General features: G+C 57.3%; 2 protein-coding genes across 2 annotated transcripts; one reads left to right on the top strand and one right to left on the bottom strand.

Annotated features, from left to right (window-relative positions):
* Positions 1-4,233: 4,233 nt before the first annotated feature.
* Positions 4,234-8,279, bottom strand: LOC121076337 (cytochrome P450 1A5-like). The gene is made up of 6 exons (XM_040570579.1): positions 6,803-8,279; positions 6,142-6,265; positions 5,503-5,592; positions 5,293-5,416; positions 4,966-5,052; positions 4,234-4,806 (listed from the first exon to the last, which is right to left on the bottom strand). Exons 1-6 carry the CDS (start codon positions 7,658-7,660, stop codon positions 4,500-4,502), a joined length of 1,590 nt encoding a protein of 529 aa, XP_040426513.1. The 5' UTR covers positions 7,661-8,279; the 3' UTR covers positions 4,234-4,499.
* A 1,473-nt stretch (positions 8,280-9,752) lies between these two features.
* LOC121076335 (cytochrome P450 1A4-like) lies at positions 9,753-13,724 on the top strand. Its single transcript, XM_040570576.1, has 7 exons — positions 9,753-9,880; positions 10,052-10,917; positions 11,389-11,518; positions 11,745-11,834; positions 11,920-12,043; positions 12,166-12,252; positions 12,859-13,724. Exons 1-7 carry the CDS (start codon positions 9,802-9,804, stop codon positions 13,163-13,165), a joined length of 1,683 nt encoding a protein of 560 aa, XP_040426510.1. The 5' UTR covers positions 9,753-9,801; the 3' UTR covers positions 13,166-13,724.
* Positions 13,725-14,417: the final 693 nt, after the last annotated feature.

The following is a 14,417-nucleotide window of genomic DNA, read 5'->3' as shown; positions in this document are numbered from 1 at the left end:
CGTGCCCCTTGGTGTCCCGTGTGGGATGCTGCCATCGAAGGGAGAAAGATGGAACCCCATAAAACTGTGTGTTTCACCTCCATCAGCGTGAAAAGGAGGGCCAGGTGGGAAGCCTGCCCAGTTTTCTCCCCTCCAACCCTCTCCCTTCCTTCCCCATCCTGGCATGGGGGTGACTTTTCTCCTTTTTCTCCTTTTTGTCCTTTTTGTCCTTTTTCTCCTTTTTCTCACCCTTTTTTTTTCCTGATCTCCAGTGCCAGGCTCTGCAGTCTGTCAGCGGTGACCCCAGGGGAGGCAATCAGAGGAGACCTTCCACCAACAAGGGGCTGTTTCACTCGGTAACGTTAATATTAATCTGCTTATCTGCCCCGGGGCTGTAAACCACTCATCTCCAAAGGGAAAAAAACCTACCTCTCTGTTCTTTATTTCTCCCTACTGATTGCAGGCCTTATCAGCAGCCACCGCCGGGACTCAGGGCAGCGGAGTCACGCGATGGCTCCAGCCAGCAGGGCTCTGGTCCTGCACCAGCGCCGGAGTCACGGGGCCAAGTCCACGGGAAGCTCCCCACCCCACGGCGTGACACGCGGCCGGGATGGCCCTGGTGGTCTTGCAAAGCACCAGGCTGAACACCGAGACACCCAGCCCCACGTCCGTGCTGGATTCGGGATGTCCCTCATGGAAAGGTGGAGCACGAGTCTATTGCCTTTACCTACACCCCTGTGGGACATAGGGGAGGTGTAATTTGGCCAACAGATCTCATGCATTGTTCTAAACTGTCCTTCCACACTTCCCCTGAGCTCAGCCCTGTCTCTCCAGATGTGGTTTGGATCTCGTGGAAGCACAGAGAGACAAAGAGCTACTCCCTTGCTTGTTTAACGGGTCTGAACACCTCCCTGCTCTTGTTGGAATCTCCCCGAGCTCTTGGGCAATCGGCTTCCCCATTTCCTTCCCTTTTGTTTTTTCTCCCTTCTTGGAAGTTTTTGTGCAACGCAGGGTTGTGTGCGTGCAATTGCCGGGGCCTGGCATTCAGACCTGGAGGGAGCTCTCATCGGCTGGGGTTTGGCATCCTGGCCCATGGGAACAGCTTCAAGAGCTGTGTGTTGCACCCCACGGTCCTTCTTGTTCCCATATCGCTGCCTGTCGGCCTTGGTGGGCCTTCTCCTCCAAAATGCTGGTCCCTGAAGAGCTTCTCCACCCCAGTTCACCTTAATGACCCCTCTCATTTTACTGAAAAACGAATCTGAGCAGCAGCAGAACCCCTGATATGTGAGGTTGTCTGGCAGACTCTCAAAGAGGCACTAAAGTGCCTTGAGTTAAACTACACTAATGCACGCAGCATGGGTAACAAACAAGAGGAGCTGGAAGCCATCATGCAGCAGGCAGGCTATGACTTGGTTGCCATCACGGAAACGTGGTGGGACCACTCTCATGACTGGAGTGCTGCAATGTCTGGCTATAGGCTCTTCAGAAGGGACAGGCAGCACAGAAGGGGTGGTGGTGTGGCTCTCTATATTAGTGATTTGATGTTGTGGAGCTTGAGGCTGGGAATGATAAGGTTGAGTCCCTATGGGTTAGGATCAGTGGGAAGGCCAACAAGGCAAGCATCCTGGTGGGGGGCTGTTATAGACCGCCGAACCAGGATGAGGAGACGGATGAGGAGTTCTACAGGCAGCTGGCAGAAGTTGCGAGATTGTCAGCGCTCGTTCTCGTGGGGGACTTCAACTTCCCAGACATATCCTGGAAGCACAACACAGCCCAGAGAAAGCAGTCTAGGAGGTTTCTGGAGAGCGTGGGAGATAGCTTCCTGATGCAGCTGGTTAGAGAGCCTACCAGGGGAGGTGCCCCGCTAGACCTTCTGTCCACAAACAGTGACGGACTGGTGGGAGATGTGGTGGTCGGGAGCTGTCTTGGGCAGAGTGACCACGAAATGGTAGAGTTCTCTATTCTTGGCGAAGTCAGGAAGGGGACCAGTAAAACCGCTGTATTGGACTTCCGGAGGGCTGACTTTGAGCTATTCAGGACACTGGTTGGCAGAGTCCCTTGGGAGGTGGTTCTGAAGGGCAGAGGAGTCCAGGAAGGCTGGGCACTCTTCAAGAAGGAAATCTTAATGGCTCAGGAGCGGTCTGTCCCCACGTGCCCAAAGACAAGCTGGCACGGAAGAAGACCGGCCTGGCTGAACAGAGAGTTGTGGCTTGAGCTTAGGAGAAAAAAGAGGGTTTATAATCTTTGGAGAAGAGGGCAGGCCACTCAGGAGGACTATAAGGATGTTGCGAGACTGTGCAGGGACAAAATTAGAAAGGCCAAAGCTCATCTGGAGCTCAATCTGGCTACTGCCATTAAAGATAACAAAAAATGTTTTTACAAATGCATCAACAAAAAAAGGAGGACTAAGGAGGAACTCCATCCTTTACTGGATGTGGGGGCAAACTTAGTTACAAAAGATGAGGAAAAGGCTGAGGTACTCAATGCCTTCTTTGCCTCAGTCTTTAGCGGCAAAACCAGTTGTTCTCTGGATACCCAGTACCCAAAGCTGGTGGAAAGGGATGGGGAGCAGGATGTGGCCCTCACTATCCACGAGGAAATGGTTGGCGACCTGCTACAGCACTTGGATGTACGCAGGTTGATGGGGCCGGATGGGATCCACCCGAGGGTACTGAGAGAACTGGCGGAGGAGCTGGCCAAGCCGCTTTCCATCATTTATCGGCAGTCCTGGCTATCAGGAGAGGTCCCAGTCGACTGGCGGCTAGCAAATGTGACGCCCATCTACAAGAAGGGCCTGAGGGTAGACCCGGGGAACTACAGGCCTGTTAGTTTGACCTCAGTGCCAGGGAAGCTCATGGAGCAGATTATCTTGAGTGTCATCACGTGGCACTTACAGGGCAACCAGGCGATCAGGCCCAGTCAGCATGGGTTTATGAAAGGCATATCCTGCTTGACGAACCTGATCTCCTTCTATGACAAAGTGACACGCTTAGTGGATGAAGGAAAGGCTGTGGATGTGGTCTACCTTGACTTCAGTAAGGCTTTTGATATGGTTTCCCACAACATTCTCCTCAAGAAACCAGCTGCTCGTGGCTTGGACTGGCGTACGCTTTGTTGGGTTAAAAACTGGCTGGATAGCTGGGCCCAAAGAGTTGTGGTGAATGGAGTCAAATCTGGTTGGAGGCCGGTCACTAGTGGAGTCCCCCAGGGCTCAGTACTGGGGCCAGTCCTCTTTAATATCTTTATCGATGATCTGGATGAGGGGATCGAGTGCACCCTCAGTAAGTCTGCAGATGACACCAAGTTAGGTGCATGTGTCGATCTGCTCGAGGGTAGGAAGGCTCTGCAGGAGGATCTGGATAGGCTGGACTGATGGGCTGAGGCCAACTGTATGAGGTTCAACAAGGCCAAGTGCCGGGTCCTGCACCTGGGGCGCAACAACCCCAAGCAGCGCTACAGGCTGGGAGATGAGTGGTTGGAAAGCTGCCTGGCAGAGAAGGACCTGGGAGTATTGGTTGACAGTCGGCTGAATATGAGCCAGCAGTGTGCTCAGGTGGCCAAGAAGGCCAACAGCATCCTGGCTTGTATAAGAAGCAGTGTGGCCAGCAGGTCTAGGGAAGTGATTGTCCCCCTGTACTCGGCCCTGGTGAGGCCGCACCTCGAGTACTGCGTTCAGTTTTGGGCCCCTCACTACAAGAAGGACATCAAGGTGCTCGAGCGAGTCCAGAGCAGGGCTACGAAGCTGGTGAGGGGTCTGGAGAACAAGTCTTACCAGGAGTGGCTGAGGGAGCTGGGATTGTTCAGCCTGGAGAAGAGGAGGCTCAGGGGCGACCTCTTCGCTCTCTATACGTACCTTAAAGGAGGATGTAGCGAGGTAGGGGTTGGTCTATTCTCCCACGTGCCTGGTGACAGGACGAAGGGGAATGGGCTAAAGTTGCGCCAGGGGAGGTTTAGGTTGGATATTAGAAAGAACTTCTTTACTGAAAGGGTTGTTAGGCACTGGAATAGGCTGCCCAGGGAAGTGGTTGAGTCACCATCCCTGGAGGTCTTTAAGAGACGTTTAGATGTTGAACTTAGTGATATGGTTTAGTGGAGGACTTGTTAGTGTTAGGTCAGAGGTTGGACTAGGTGATCTTGGAGGTCTCTTCCAACCTGGACGATTCTGTGATTCTGTGATAAACTTCCCCTGAATGAGGTCTTAGAGTGATACGACAACTCAGTTGGGCAATTAAAAACACAATGTGGACGCAAGGAAACAAGTTTAGAGGACTTGGAGAAGTATTAGTGTTTTTCCAAGACGTTTTCCCAAAATCTCCAAGATGAGCTTTGTGGTGCTAAGCCTAGATGCGATGGAATATCCAACAGCAGAAACACCAGACAATAAAAAAGGAGGAAAACGGTAGAAGGCAAACAAGATAAAAGGGATGCTTCAATGGCTTCATTTTATTGGGTGGACCTGCAAGGTTGTGCCACCCCGGGGTTGGTACGAGGGCACCCACGGCTGGGGATGAGCCTGCTGCTCAGCTCAAGCTCGCCATGGGGAAGCGCTGCTTGACCTGGAAGTGTTCGCATCGCTTATGCTTGATGACCAGTCCGTAGCGCGGCGTCATGTCCACCTTCCTGCCGTCGCGGACACTGAACTCCAGCTGCTGCAGCAAGGTGGTCAGGAAAAGGAAGACCTGCCTCCTGGCGATGAACTCCCCAATGCACCTCCTCTTCCCCAGGCCGAAGACCAGCACCTTCTCCCCATCCTCTTTGTTCACCTCAGTCCCTTTGGCATTGAGGAAACGCTCCGGGTTGAAAACGTGTGGGTTCTTCCAAAGTTTCCTGGGGTGGAGAAGGTCAGGTGCTGAGATGGAGTCTCCCGGCCACGGGTGCAGGGGGGCGCTCATGGGAGCCAGTTAAGATATCCCTGGATTTAGTAGATCCCTTACCCACCCCTTTTTCCCTTAAAGCAGGAGGCTTTCTGCCTCTGCAGGTACTCACTCATCATGGTTCACCTGCCACTGGTTGATGAACACGCAACGGCCCTTTGGGATGTAGTAGCCGTTCAGCACCGTGTCCCTGGTCGTGCTGGGTGGAGAAGAGAGGGCTGTGAGGTTTTGGAAAGCAAAAAGGCTCTTCCGCATCCTCACAGGACTCAAAGTTTGCCCACGCTGACCTGCACGGGAGTGGTGAACTCCCTGTGTCCGTGATGAAGCCATTATTGAACTAATTGATAGAATTTTCCCTGCTCTGCTGCTGGGCAGGCTGCACCACGGTGCCTCAGGTCCTCACCTTGGCAAGCCCAGCCCTTCCCCAAGCAGCACCTACCTGTGTGGGATGGTGAAGGGCAGGAAGGAAGAGTGCCTGAACATCTCCAGGATGAAGGCTTCCGTGTAGGGCAGCGTGCCTTGGTCCAACAGCCGCGGTCTCCTCTCCCGGCCGATGGTCTGATCTGCGGGAGGTGGGGAGGAGAAGCTGGTTGCGGCCAGCCCTCACCTCACAGGTCCCAGCCCCAAAAAATTGGGCTCATCAGCTCACCCAGTTCAGCCTGGATCCTCTTCTGGATGTCGGGGTACGTCACCAGGTACAAGAGGCACCAGGACAGGGCGGTTGTCACGGTGTCAAAGCCTGGGCGGAGAGGGGAGATCGTGCAGACCCCATGAGCGTCATGCACAACACGGGTTATGCATGACCCCATACGTGCTATGCTTGCTGCCAGACTGGCACGTGGATGGCTAAGAAGGGAGAAGACATCCTGGGCACACCGTAGGGCTTGGGTTTGTATCCTGTTGGAGGAAGCTTTGCTAAAAGGTTCAGTTCTCATTCGTCCTGGATCACCCTGGGGTTATGCCAGGTTTGTGCAAGATTTCAACTTCTTCGGAAGCGAGGGAGTTTCCACAGAGCTACTCAAGGGTGAATCAGGCAGCAGATGTCTCCCTCAGCCAGGAAAAGCCACCCTGACCGAGCTATCAGCTGTGCCCCTGGTGTGTTCCTGAAGCTTTCTTCCAGACCTAATATCCCACATGGTTTCTGGGGGTGTCCTAAGAAGGTCCAGAGCAGGGGGATGGGTGCTTGGACCCAAAGTGGCCACCCGGTGCTGGACAATTGGGGTCAGAGCTGTAAGGTGAGGAGCCTGAGGTGACCTGCTGTAGCTGAGGGAGCGGCGGGGCAAGATACCTGCTCCGAAGAGGTCGTTGACCAGGTTGACAATCTTCTTGTTAGGGATCCGCGCGGCGGTGCTGGCTTCTTTCTTCTGCAGGCACTGCTCGATGAGGGAGTCGGTGATGTCTCGGATGTTGTCCTGAGGGAGAGGAGAGGAGAGGAGAGGAGAGGAGAGGAGAGGAGAGCAGAGCAGAGCAGAGCAGAGCAGAGCAGAGCAGAGCAGAGCAGAGCAGAGAAGAGAAGAGAAGAGAAGAGAAGAGAAGAGAAGAGAAGAGAAGAGAAGAGAAGAGAAGAGAAGAGAAGAGAAGCCGGTGGCCAAGCAGAGCGTTGGGTTACCAACTGGAGAACATGATCTTTCAACCCCCATGGTGGTCCCTACTGATTTTGCAGCCAGTGGAAATGAGGAGGTGGCTCTGCAGGGCACCTGTGCAAGCAGCCTTGCTGACAGATCAGAGTATTGCCCAACCAACTGCTCTTAGCACACAAGGCCACCGAGGAGCATGCGTACTGGCCCGCAACACAAAGAGGTTACAGCTGGACAGGCTGTACTCCTAGATGGAACAATATCTGCAGGAACACCGATGGCCATGGCCACTCGGCTGCAGGAGGACAAACAAGTCCCCAACGCAGAATGGGACCCATCTCTGGGGCAGGCGGGGGTCCCCAAAGCTCTCACCTTGTCATACGTCTCGTAGTGCTCCTTGACAATCGCCTGCAGGAAATGGATGAGCCGCTTGTTGATGTCCTTAAAGAGATCCATGCTGCGGCTGGGCAGGTAGCGGAGCAGCGGGATGAAGTCCGAGAGGTTGCCAGCAGCCGCCACGTCCCCGAACTGCTCGCTGACGTTGACCAGGCTGAGCAGCTCCTGGTCGTTGTGGTCGTAGCGCTTGCCGAAGCACATGGCGCAGATGACGTTGGCCACCGAGACCACCAGGTAGCGGTACGGGTCGAAGCTCTGCTCCTCCTCCATCAGCTGCAGGAACTTGGTGACCAGGTAGGCGGCCTCCTTGGAGACGTGCTCCTCCAGGAGGCAGCTGGAGGACGACGTGGGGCTGGCGGCAATGGAGAAGGTCTTCAGGGCGTTCTGGGCCAGCCTGCGGCGCGCTTTCCACACATCCCCTGCGTCGGGGCTGAAGCCCAGGCTCTGCCCGTCCGTGATGTGTCGGAAGCTGGGGAGGTCGGGGCGCCCCATGAAGTCCTCCCCTTGCCTCACCAGCGCCTGCCGCAGGGTGTCCAGCCCGCTCAGCACCAGCACGGGCTGGGTGCCGATGGCCACCTCCATCACGTCCCCGTACTTCTGGCTCAGCCGCGTCAGGGCCAGGTGCGGGTCCTTCCTCAGCTCCAGCGCGTTGCCCACAACGGGGAGGCCGCGGGGGCCCGGGGGGGGCTTCAGCCCCTTGGGCACGCGGCGCCGCAGGGGCTGGGCGAGCAGCAGGAGCAGGCAGAAGACGGTGGCCGCCAGCAGGACCTCGGTGGCTGAGACACCGCCGGGGCTCCCCGCCAGCCCCATCGCAGCCTCCATCCCTGCTGCCATCTAGAAGGAGATAATGGGAAGCGAGGTGCAGAGGCAGGATTAGCACGGGGAACCCCAAACAGCCCAGGGAGAGCTATAGCATGAATTCTCCCACCCAGCTTTAAAACCTTCGACGTCCGTGCTCAGAGCCCCACACGCACATGTCCTCTCCTACCTGCAGGTCCTCAGGTCACAGAGGGCTGGGGTCCCAGCAGAGCGAGGAGAGGGGGTCCCAAACCCCCGGATGGGTTCCTCTCCTCCTGCCTCCTGCTCCACTCAAGGCTTTAAATAGGCGGCCGGGTGCTTATCTGCGGGGTCATGGCGAGGAGGACCCAAGGGACAGCTACCCATTAACAGAGGGGGCCGAGCCCCTGGAGCCAGCCCCGGAGCCCAGGGCAGATGTTCCCCAGCTCCACCACACTGGGGGGGGGGACGAGCAGGGTACCGCTGTCCCCACGGTGGCAGGACCTCGTGGCCGGGGCCAGCCTCAGGTTAACGATTGGCCAGGGTTGCGTGAGAAGTTGTTGGCATGCTTCCTGACCACGGCACGCGACTGCCGCCTGGGCTCGGCCCCACGACCCCGTCCCCCCCTCCAAAAAAAAACCCTGGCAGGGGCCATGCAGGGTCCCGGCTCAGCTGGAGGGAGTGGAGGTGTTCATTAGGTGGAGGGAATTTATTTTTCTTTTTGCCCCAAGTTTTCATCTGCTCTTTGGAAAGCACGGGGAGAATCGTGCCCAAGTGGAAGCTGAGCTAATATTTAATAAAGGCTTTCAACACCTGGCCCAAGCGGGATCATTAATAGCAGTGAGTAGGCTCATTAACGCTTGGCAGGGACAGTTACAAAACCCAGGCTGCTAAAATTCAGCCCAATAATTGCCCACGCTAACGAGAGGCACCGTGCGGACGGCTCAGACGGGAGATGCCTCCCAGCCCTGCGTGGGGAAGACGCCTGTTGAGACACAGGGGATTTGCTCAAATACATGGGAAACCCTAAAAAAAAAAAGGTTTTGGGAGGGTGAATGCCGCAATGGCGTGGTGCGGGCAGTGGGCACGGGGGATGTGGGTGCTAAAAGTGCACGACTGCAGCAGATGTGGGCCAGCTTTGGGTGTGCAAGGCGCGTGTGCACGGCGCTGTGCGGCAGCAGGAACCTATAAAGTACCTATAGACATATAGGTGTGCTGCAGGGGGACGGGACTGCGTGCCCTGCATGTCCTGTGTGCCCTGCGTGTCCCCTGCCACCGGGATGTTCCCAAGTGTGGTGGCACTGCTGAGCCCCCCCTATCCCCCTGTGGGCTGCCCCCCGGGTCCCGTGGGGGGGATACAAGTGGGACCGAGCCCCGTTACCCGCTGCGGGAGGAGGGGGGGGGGCGATCCTGCCCGGCGCCACCCTGACCCCGGGCCGGGCTCCTGGACGTGGGACCGCCGCCCTGGCCCTTTATAAGCCATTTCCCCCCCCCACACCCATAGCGTGACAACGAGTGACCGTCCCAGGTCCGTCCCGGCCCCTTCGCACGCGATGCTGTCCCCTCGCCCCCCCCGCCCCCCGACGTGACCCCAGCCCCCGTTGTCCCCGGGGGCCGGGGGGGGGACAGAGGGCACGGCGGCTTCTCACGCGAACCTGGCCAATTTTTAACCGGCAAGCCCCGGCCGTGACCCCCGGCCCCGCCGCCCCCCCCCGCGACGTGGCCCCCCGTGGACCTGCCCCGCGTCCCTCACGGGGGTCTGGGGGGGAGCCGGGCCGGATCCGGGATCCCCCTTTTAGGGCAAAGCCGGGTGGGCAGCACCGAGGGGTGAGGGACGGAGCCGGTGCGTGCCCCCCCCCCGGCGTGTTCGCGGATCCCCGTGGGGCTGCGGCTCCTTTAAGAGGCTCCCCGGTGGCGTGCCAGGGTGCCCAAACCTCCCTCCCGCTTCGCACGCGATGTCCCCCCCTTGTCACCCCCCCCCCCGGGACCTCCGTGTCCCCCCCCCCGGTGTCCCCGCAGCCCCTCGTGCCGCCCGGTGCCGTGCCGCCCGCCCGCCCCGTCGGGGCGCCCCCGGGGAGCGCCGAGGGGGGGGTCCTGTAAATCCCGGGGGGGCTGTTGGGGAGTTTGGCCGCTCGGCAGCTTTGATTAGGCTTCGGTCACGTGGGGGGAGGCGCCCCGGCCAATCGGAGCGGGAGGCGATGCATATAAAGCAGGGCCGGCGGGGCGCCCGGTACCTGGCGGCGGGATCGGGCCCCCGAAGGAGCGCTGCGCCCCGAGGTGAGCACCGCTGCGGGAGGGACCCCCCTGGAAATCCTAAAAAAAAAAAAAAAAAAAAAACAAAAAACCACCCTGACAGCATCCTGCTGGGAGCTCACACTTGTGGGGTGCAGGGGGGGCTTCTGTGGGGTCCTTGCTGCCCCTTCCCCAGTTGCCATCCTTCTCCCCAAGGATCCTCGATGGCAGCAGGGATGGAGGCTGCGATGGGGCTGGCGGGGAGCCCCGGCGGTGTCTCAGCCACCGAGGTCCTGCTGGCGGCCACCGTCTTCTGCCTGCTCCTGCTGCTCGCCCAGCCCCTGCGGCGCCGCGTGCCCAAGGGGCTGAAGCCCCCCCCGGGCCCCCGCGGCCTCCCCGTTGTGGGCAACGCGCTGGAGCTGAGGAAGGACCCGCACCTGGCCCTGACGCGGCTGAGCCAGAAGTACGGGGACGTGATGGAGGTGGCTATCGGCACCCAGCCCGTGCTGGTGCTGAGCGGGCTGGACACCCTGCGGCAGGCGCTGGTGAGGCAAGGGGAGGACTTCATGGGGCGCCCCGACCTCCCCAGCTTTAAGTACATCTCCAACGGGCAGAGCCTGGCCTTCAGCCCCGACGCAGGGGATGTGTGGAAAGCGCGCCGCAGGCTGGCCCAGAACGCCCTGAAGACCTTCTCCATTGCCGCCAGCCCCACGTCGTCCTCCAGCTGCCTCCTGGAGGAGCACGTCTCCAAGGAGGCCGCCTACCTGGTCACCAAGTTCCTGCAGCTGATGGAGGAGGAGCAGAGCTTCGACCCGTACCGCTACCTGGTGGTCTCGGTGGCCAACGTCATCTGCGCCATGTGCTTCGGCAAGCGCTACGACCACAACGACCAGGAGCTGCTCAGCCTGGTCAACGACAGCAATGAATTTGGGGACGTGGCGGCTGCTGGCAACCCCTCGGACTTCATCCCGCTGCTCCGCTACCTGCCCAGCCGCACCATGGATCTCTTTAAGGACATCAACAGACGCTTCAACTTGTTCATAGAGAAAATTGTCCAGGACCATTACGCCACCTTTAACAAGGTAAGAGCTTGGATGCTGCTCTGGGGCAAACCTTTCCCTCGCTTTGCTGCTTGTTCTCTTATTGCATTCTTTTTGTCATGGTCCCATTCGTTAAAAGCATTAAAGCATTAGAAGAGGGCACAGAAGTAGAGCTTTGTGCTTAATAAAATTGAGCTTCTGAGGAGGAAGCCCAAATCCAATTCTGCTGCTTATGGGACGTGGTAGAGCCTCTTGAGATGCTGACTTTGCTGCAGCTGGTTCCCAGTTCTCTAACGGAGCTGATCCCACCAGCTCTCCTCACCCGCCAGCTTGGCTCTGCAGCCTGTCCTCCACTGAACCCCGCTGCCCCTTGCTGGGTGCTGGACCCGGCACCCCCTGCCTCCAGCATCCCCCTTTGTGCTTGTGGGGGAAGGAAGAGTTGGTGCCTCCTGCAGCTGGGTAAGGGGAGGTTTCATCTGCCCTGGTGTCTCTGACCCCTTGGCTCTTCCCCAGGAGCACATCAGGGACATCACCGACTCGCTGATCGGGCACTGCCAGGAGAGGAAGACAACAGGGGAGGACACCCACATCCAGCTCTCCGACCAGAGCATCATCGCCATCGTCAACGACCTCTTTGGGGCAGGTGAGGCCATCTCCACGGGTGCAACCCCATCCCCTGGCCGTGCTTGGGGCTTTGGAGCTGCCACTGGGCTCACAGGCAGTCGTGATCACAGGAGGTGGCTTTTGAGGGGCAGCTGATGGGGGAAGCTCTCCAAGGCTGTGTGTCACCAGCCAACACATCCAGGGTGCTGAAATTTGTGAATATCCTGCGTTTTGGTAGCTAGATGCCTTTCTTTGTGTCCATCCAGGCTTTGACACCGTGACAACCGCCCTGTCCTGGTGCCTCATGTACGCCGCCTTTTACCCCGACATCCAGAAGAAGATCCAGGATGAGCTGGGTGAGCTGACGAGCCCATTCTTTGGAGCTGGGACCTGTGAGGTGAGGGCTGGCCCCAACCAGCTTTTCCTCCCCTCCTCCCGCAGATCAGACCATTGGCCGGGAGAGGAGACCGCGGCTGTCAGACCGAGGCACGCTGCCCTACACGGAAGCCTTCATCCTGGAGATGTTCAGGCACTCTTCCTTCCTGCCCTTCACCATCCCGCACAGGTAGGTGCTGCTTGGGGTTTTGGAGGTCCCAGCAAACAGAGCACCTCCAGAACTTGTGCTTGTTTCACCACAAAGCTGTGAGTTTCCTCTGAACCTCTCCCCTCTGCCCATATTTCTTCCAGGACGACGAAAGCCACTGCTCTGAATGGCTACTACATCCCCAAGGACACCTGCGTGTTCGTCAACCAGTGGCAGGTGAACCATGACGAGTGAGTACACCCTATTCGGGGGGCAGTCGGCTTGCTTGGGATGAAGATTGCACAGATCTGTCCTTAAGAGTCTGATCATCCTTAAAAGTCCCCGATCAAGTACTTTGGGTCAGAAGCTTTGCTCTGCAACAGGAGCATGATCTTTCCCCATGTCTGAGCGGCAGTTCCTTGGTAAGGTGCTGGAAAATCCCACAGCACGGCCAGGCTGGGACAGGTTGGGAGGTTTTAAGGGAGGATGCAAGAGGAGAAATCCCTCAGGTCTCCATCCTTCCTTTGTAAACCTTCCTTTGTAAAAGTTCCTGCCCGATTCCTGAGCTCCCATTTCAGCTGGAAGCGGAGGATCTCTCTAGATGTTACGTGCTGATTTCAATCATCCCTGGTATCTGCGTAGGCAAACACAATCAGAGGCTGAAGTGGAGGTTTCAATGGGCTGAGCTGATAGGGGCTGACATGCAGCTGGCATTTTGGGTGGGGAACAGAGGCCACAGCAGGCTGCCAATGTTTTAGGGTGGCGAAATGAGAAAACATTGCAACACTCCTCGCAAAGAGGACTCTCTTCGCCTGCCGTCCCCAGCGGCTTGCTCAGGTCTCTCCGTTCCGCTGCAGAAAGCTCTGGCAGGACCCCTCCGCCTTCAAGCCCGAGCGGTTCCTCAACGCAGCCGGGACTGAGATCAACAGGACGGAGAGCGACAAAGTGCTGACGTTCGGCCTGGGGAGGAGGCGCTGCATCGGCGAGTCCATCGGCCGCTGGGAGGTTTTCCTCTTCCTCACCACCTTGCTGCAGCAGCTGGAGTTCAGCCTGGCCCCGGGCGAGGCGGTGGACATCACCCCTCAGTACGGGCTGACCATGAAGTACAAGAAGTGTGAGCGCTTCCAGATAAAGAGGCGCTTCCTCTCCAACGGCTCACCGTGAGGCAGCGAAAAATAAAGGCAATAAATGACTTTTTGGGTCGGGCGCCTCCCCTTGTGCTCCCGGCGTGGAGCTGCTCCCATTGCCGCCTTGCTTCACTGCAGGCATCCTTGTCCCTCGTTGTGCTCAGGCTGAAGAGGAATTTGCACAATGAATCCCTGAGCGTTTGCACCCCGCAGATGCCCTAATGACTGGAAATGTGTAATTTAGGTCGTGCTGCTCACAGGTCATGGTGTTAGCTGCCTCCGAAGGAGAAGCCTCCTGGGCAATACCAAATGAACGAGAGCAAGGGACACAAAGCAATGACAGGCACAGTAAAACGCTTCTGGACTATGTATTTGCTGCTTCAACTAGTATTTTTTTAACAATATATCAGTATATTCTGACTAATAAAAAGAGGAACAGTTTGAGGACTGCAGGAGATGCATGGAGCAAGTCTTCCTGGCACACGGAGCAGGAATTTGTGCTGCTTTGTGCTGTTTTCTGGGGGCTGCATGGAAATGCATCCATCTGCAGAGAGAAATGGCGTGGGATTTCTAACCCAATAAATGCTTTTATGAAAGTTTCTTCCTCTTTGCTGCTTTTATTCCCCTTGGGGGTAGGACAGGGTCACACAAATCACATCTCCGTCCTTAAAGATCTAACAGGGCTGTGTTGAATTCTTCTGGGGGGAACGAAATGGGACGTTCACACGAAGGAGAGCTTCATTGTCCTTGGGGGTACCTGACCTAGGTGAGAAAAGACCTTTGAGATCAAGTCCAACCATCAACCTGACCTGTGTCCCGTCACCAAGCCCTGCCCCGTAGTGCCACATTTGAAGGATGAGGTCCCCTCCTGGTGTGTACGGAGAGGGCTGGGGTATCGATGGTGGTGCGTTTCCCTAAAAGCCCATTGCAGTGGTCTTCTCCACCCCATAAAGCAGCAAAGGGACCATGGGTGCTCCTGGTGCCCCCCAACTGCTCTGAGCTTCTTGGGTGCCTCTTAAAGTGATGATAAACACACAACGGCCACACAAACAATGAGCAGCTTTGTGTGTTTCAGGGATTTTTGTAAATTTTTTAAAAAGCGATCACAGTTGGCACATCACAACCTGAATCCAGGCCCTGTGTGGGAAGAAAATACTGAACAAAAAAAAAATCATGTTTGCCTCACTGCATCCTCTAAGACAAGCCTTCCTCCTGTTGTGACCTCTCTTGTGGAGATCACGGGGGTGAGGTGGAGCTGTCATGGAGATGGAAGAGGTATCATGCAGGCG

Source organism: Cygnus olor, chromosome 11 (genome assembly GCF_009769625.2).
Source record: "Cygnus olor isolate bCygOlo1 chromosome 11, bCygOlo1.pri.v2, whole genome shotgun sequence".
Taxonomy (NCBI): domain Eukaryota; kingdom Metazoa; phylum Chordata; class Aves; order Anseriformes; family Anatidae; genus Cygnus; species Cygnus olor.
The sequence above is the reverse complement of the archived record's forward strand: the minus strand, read 5'-3'. Positions and strand labels throughout refer to the sequence as shown.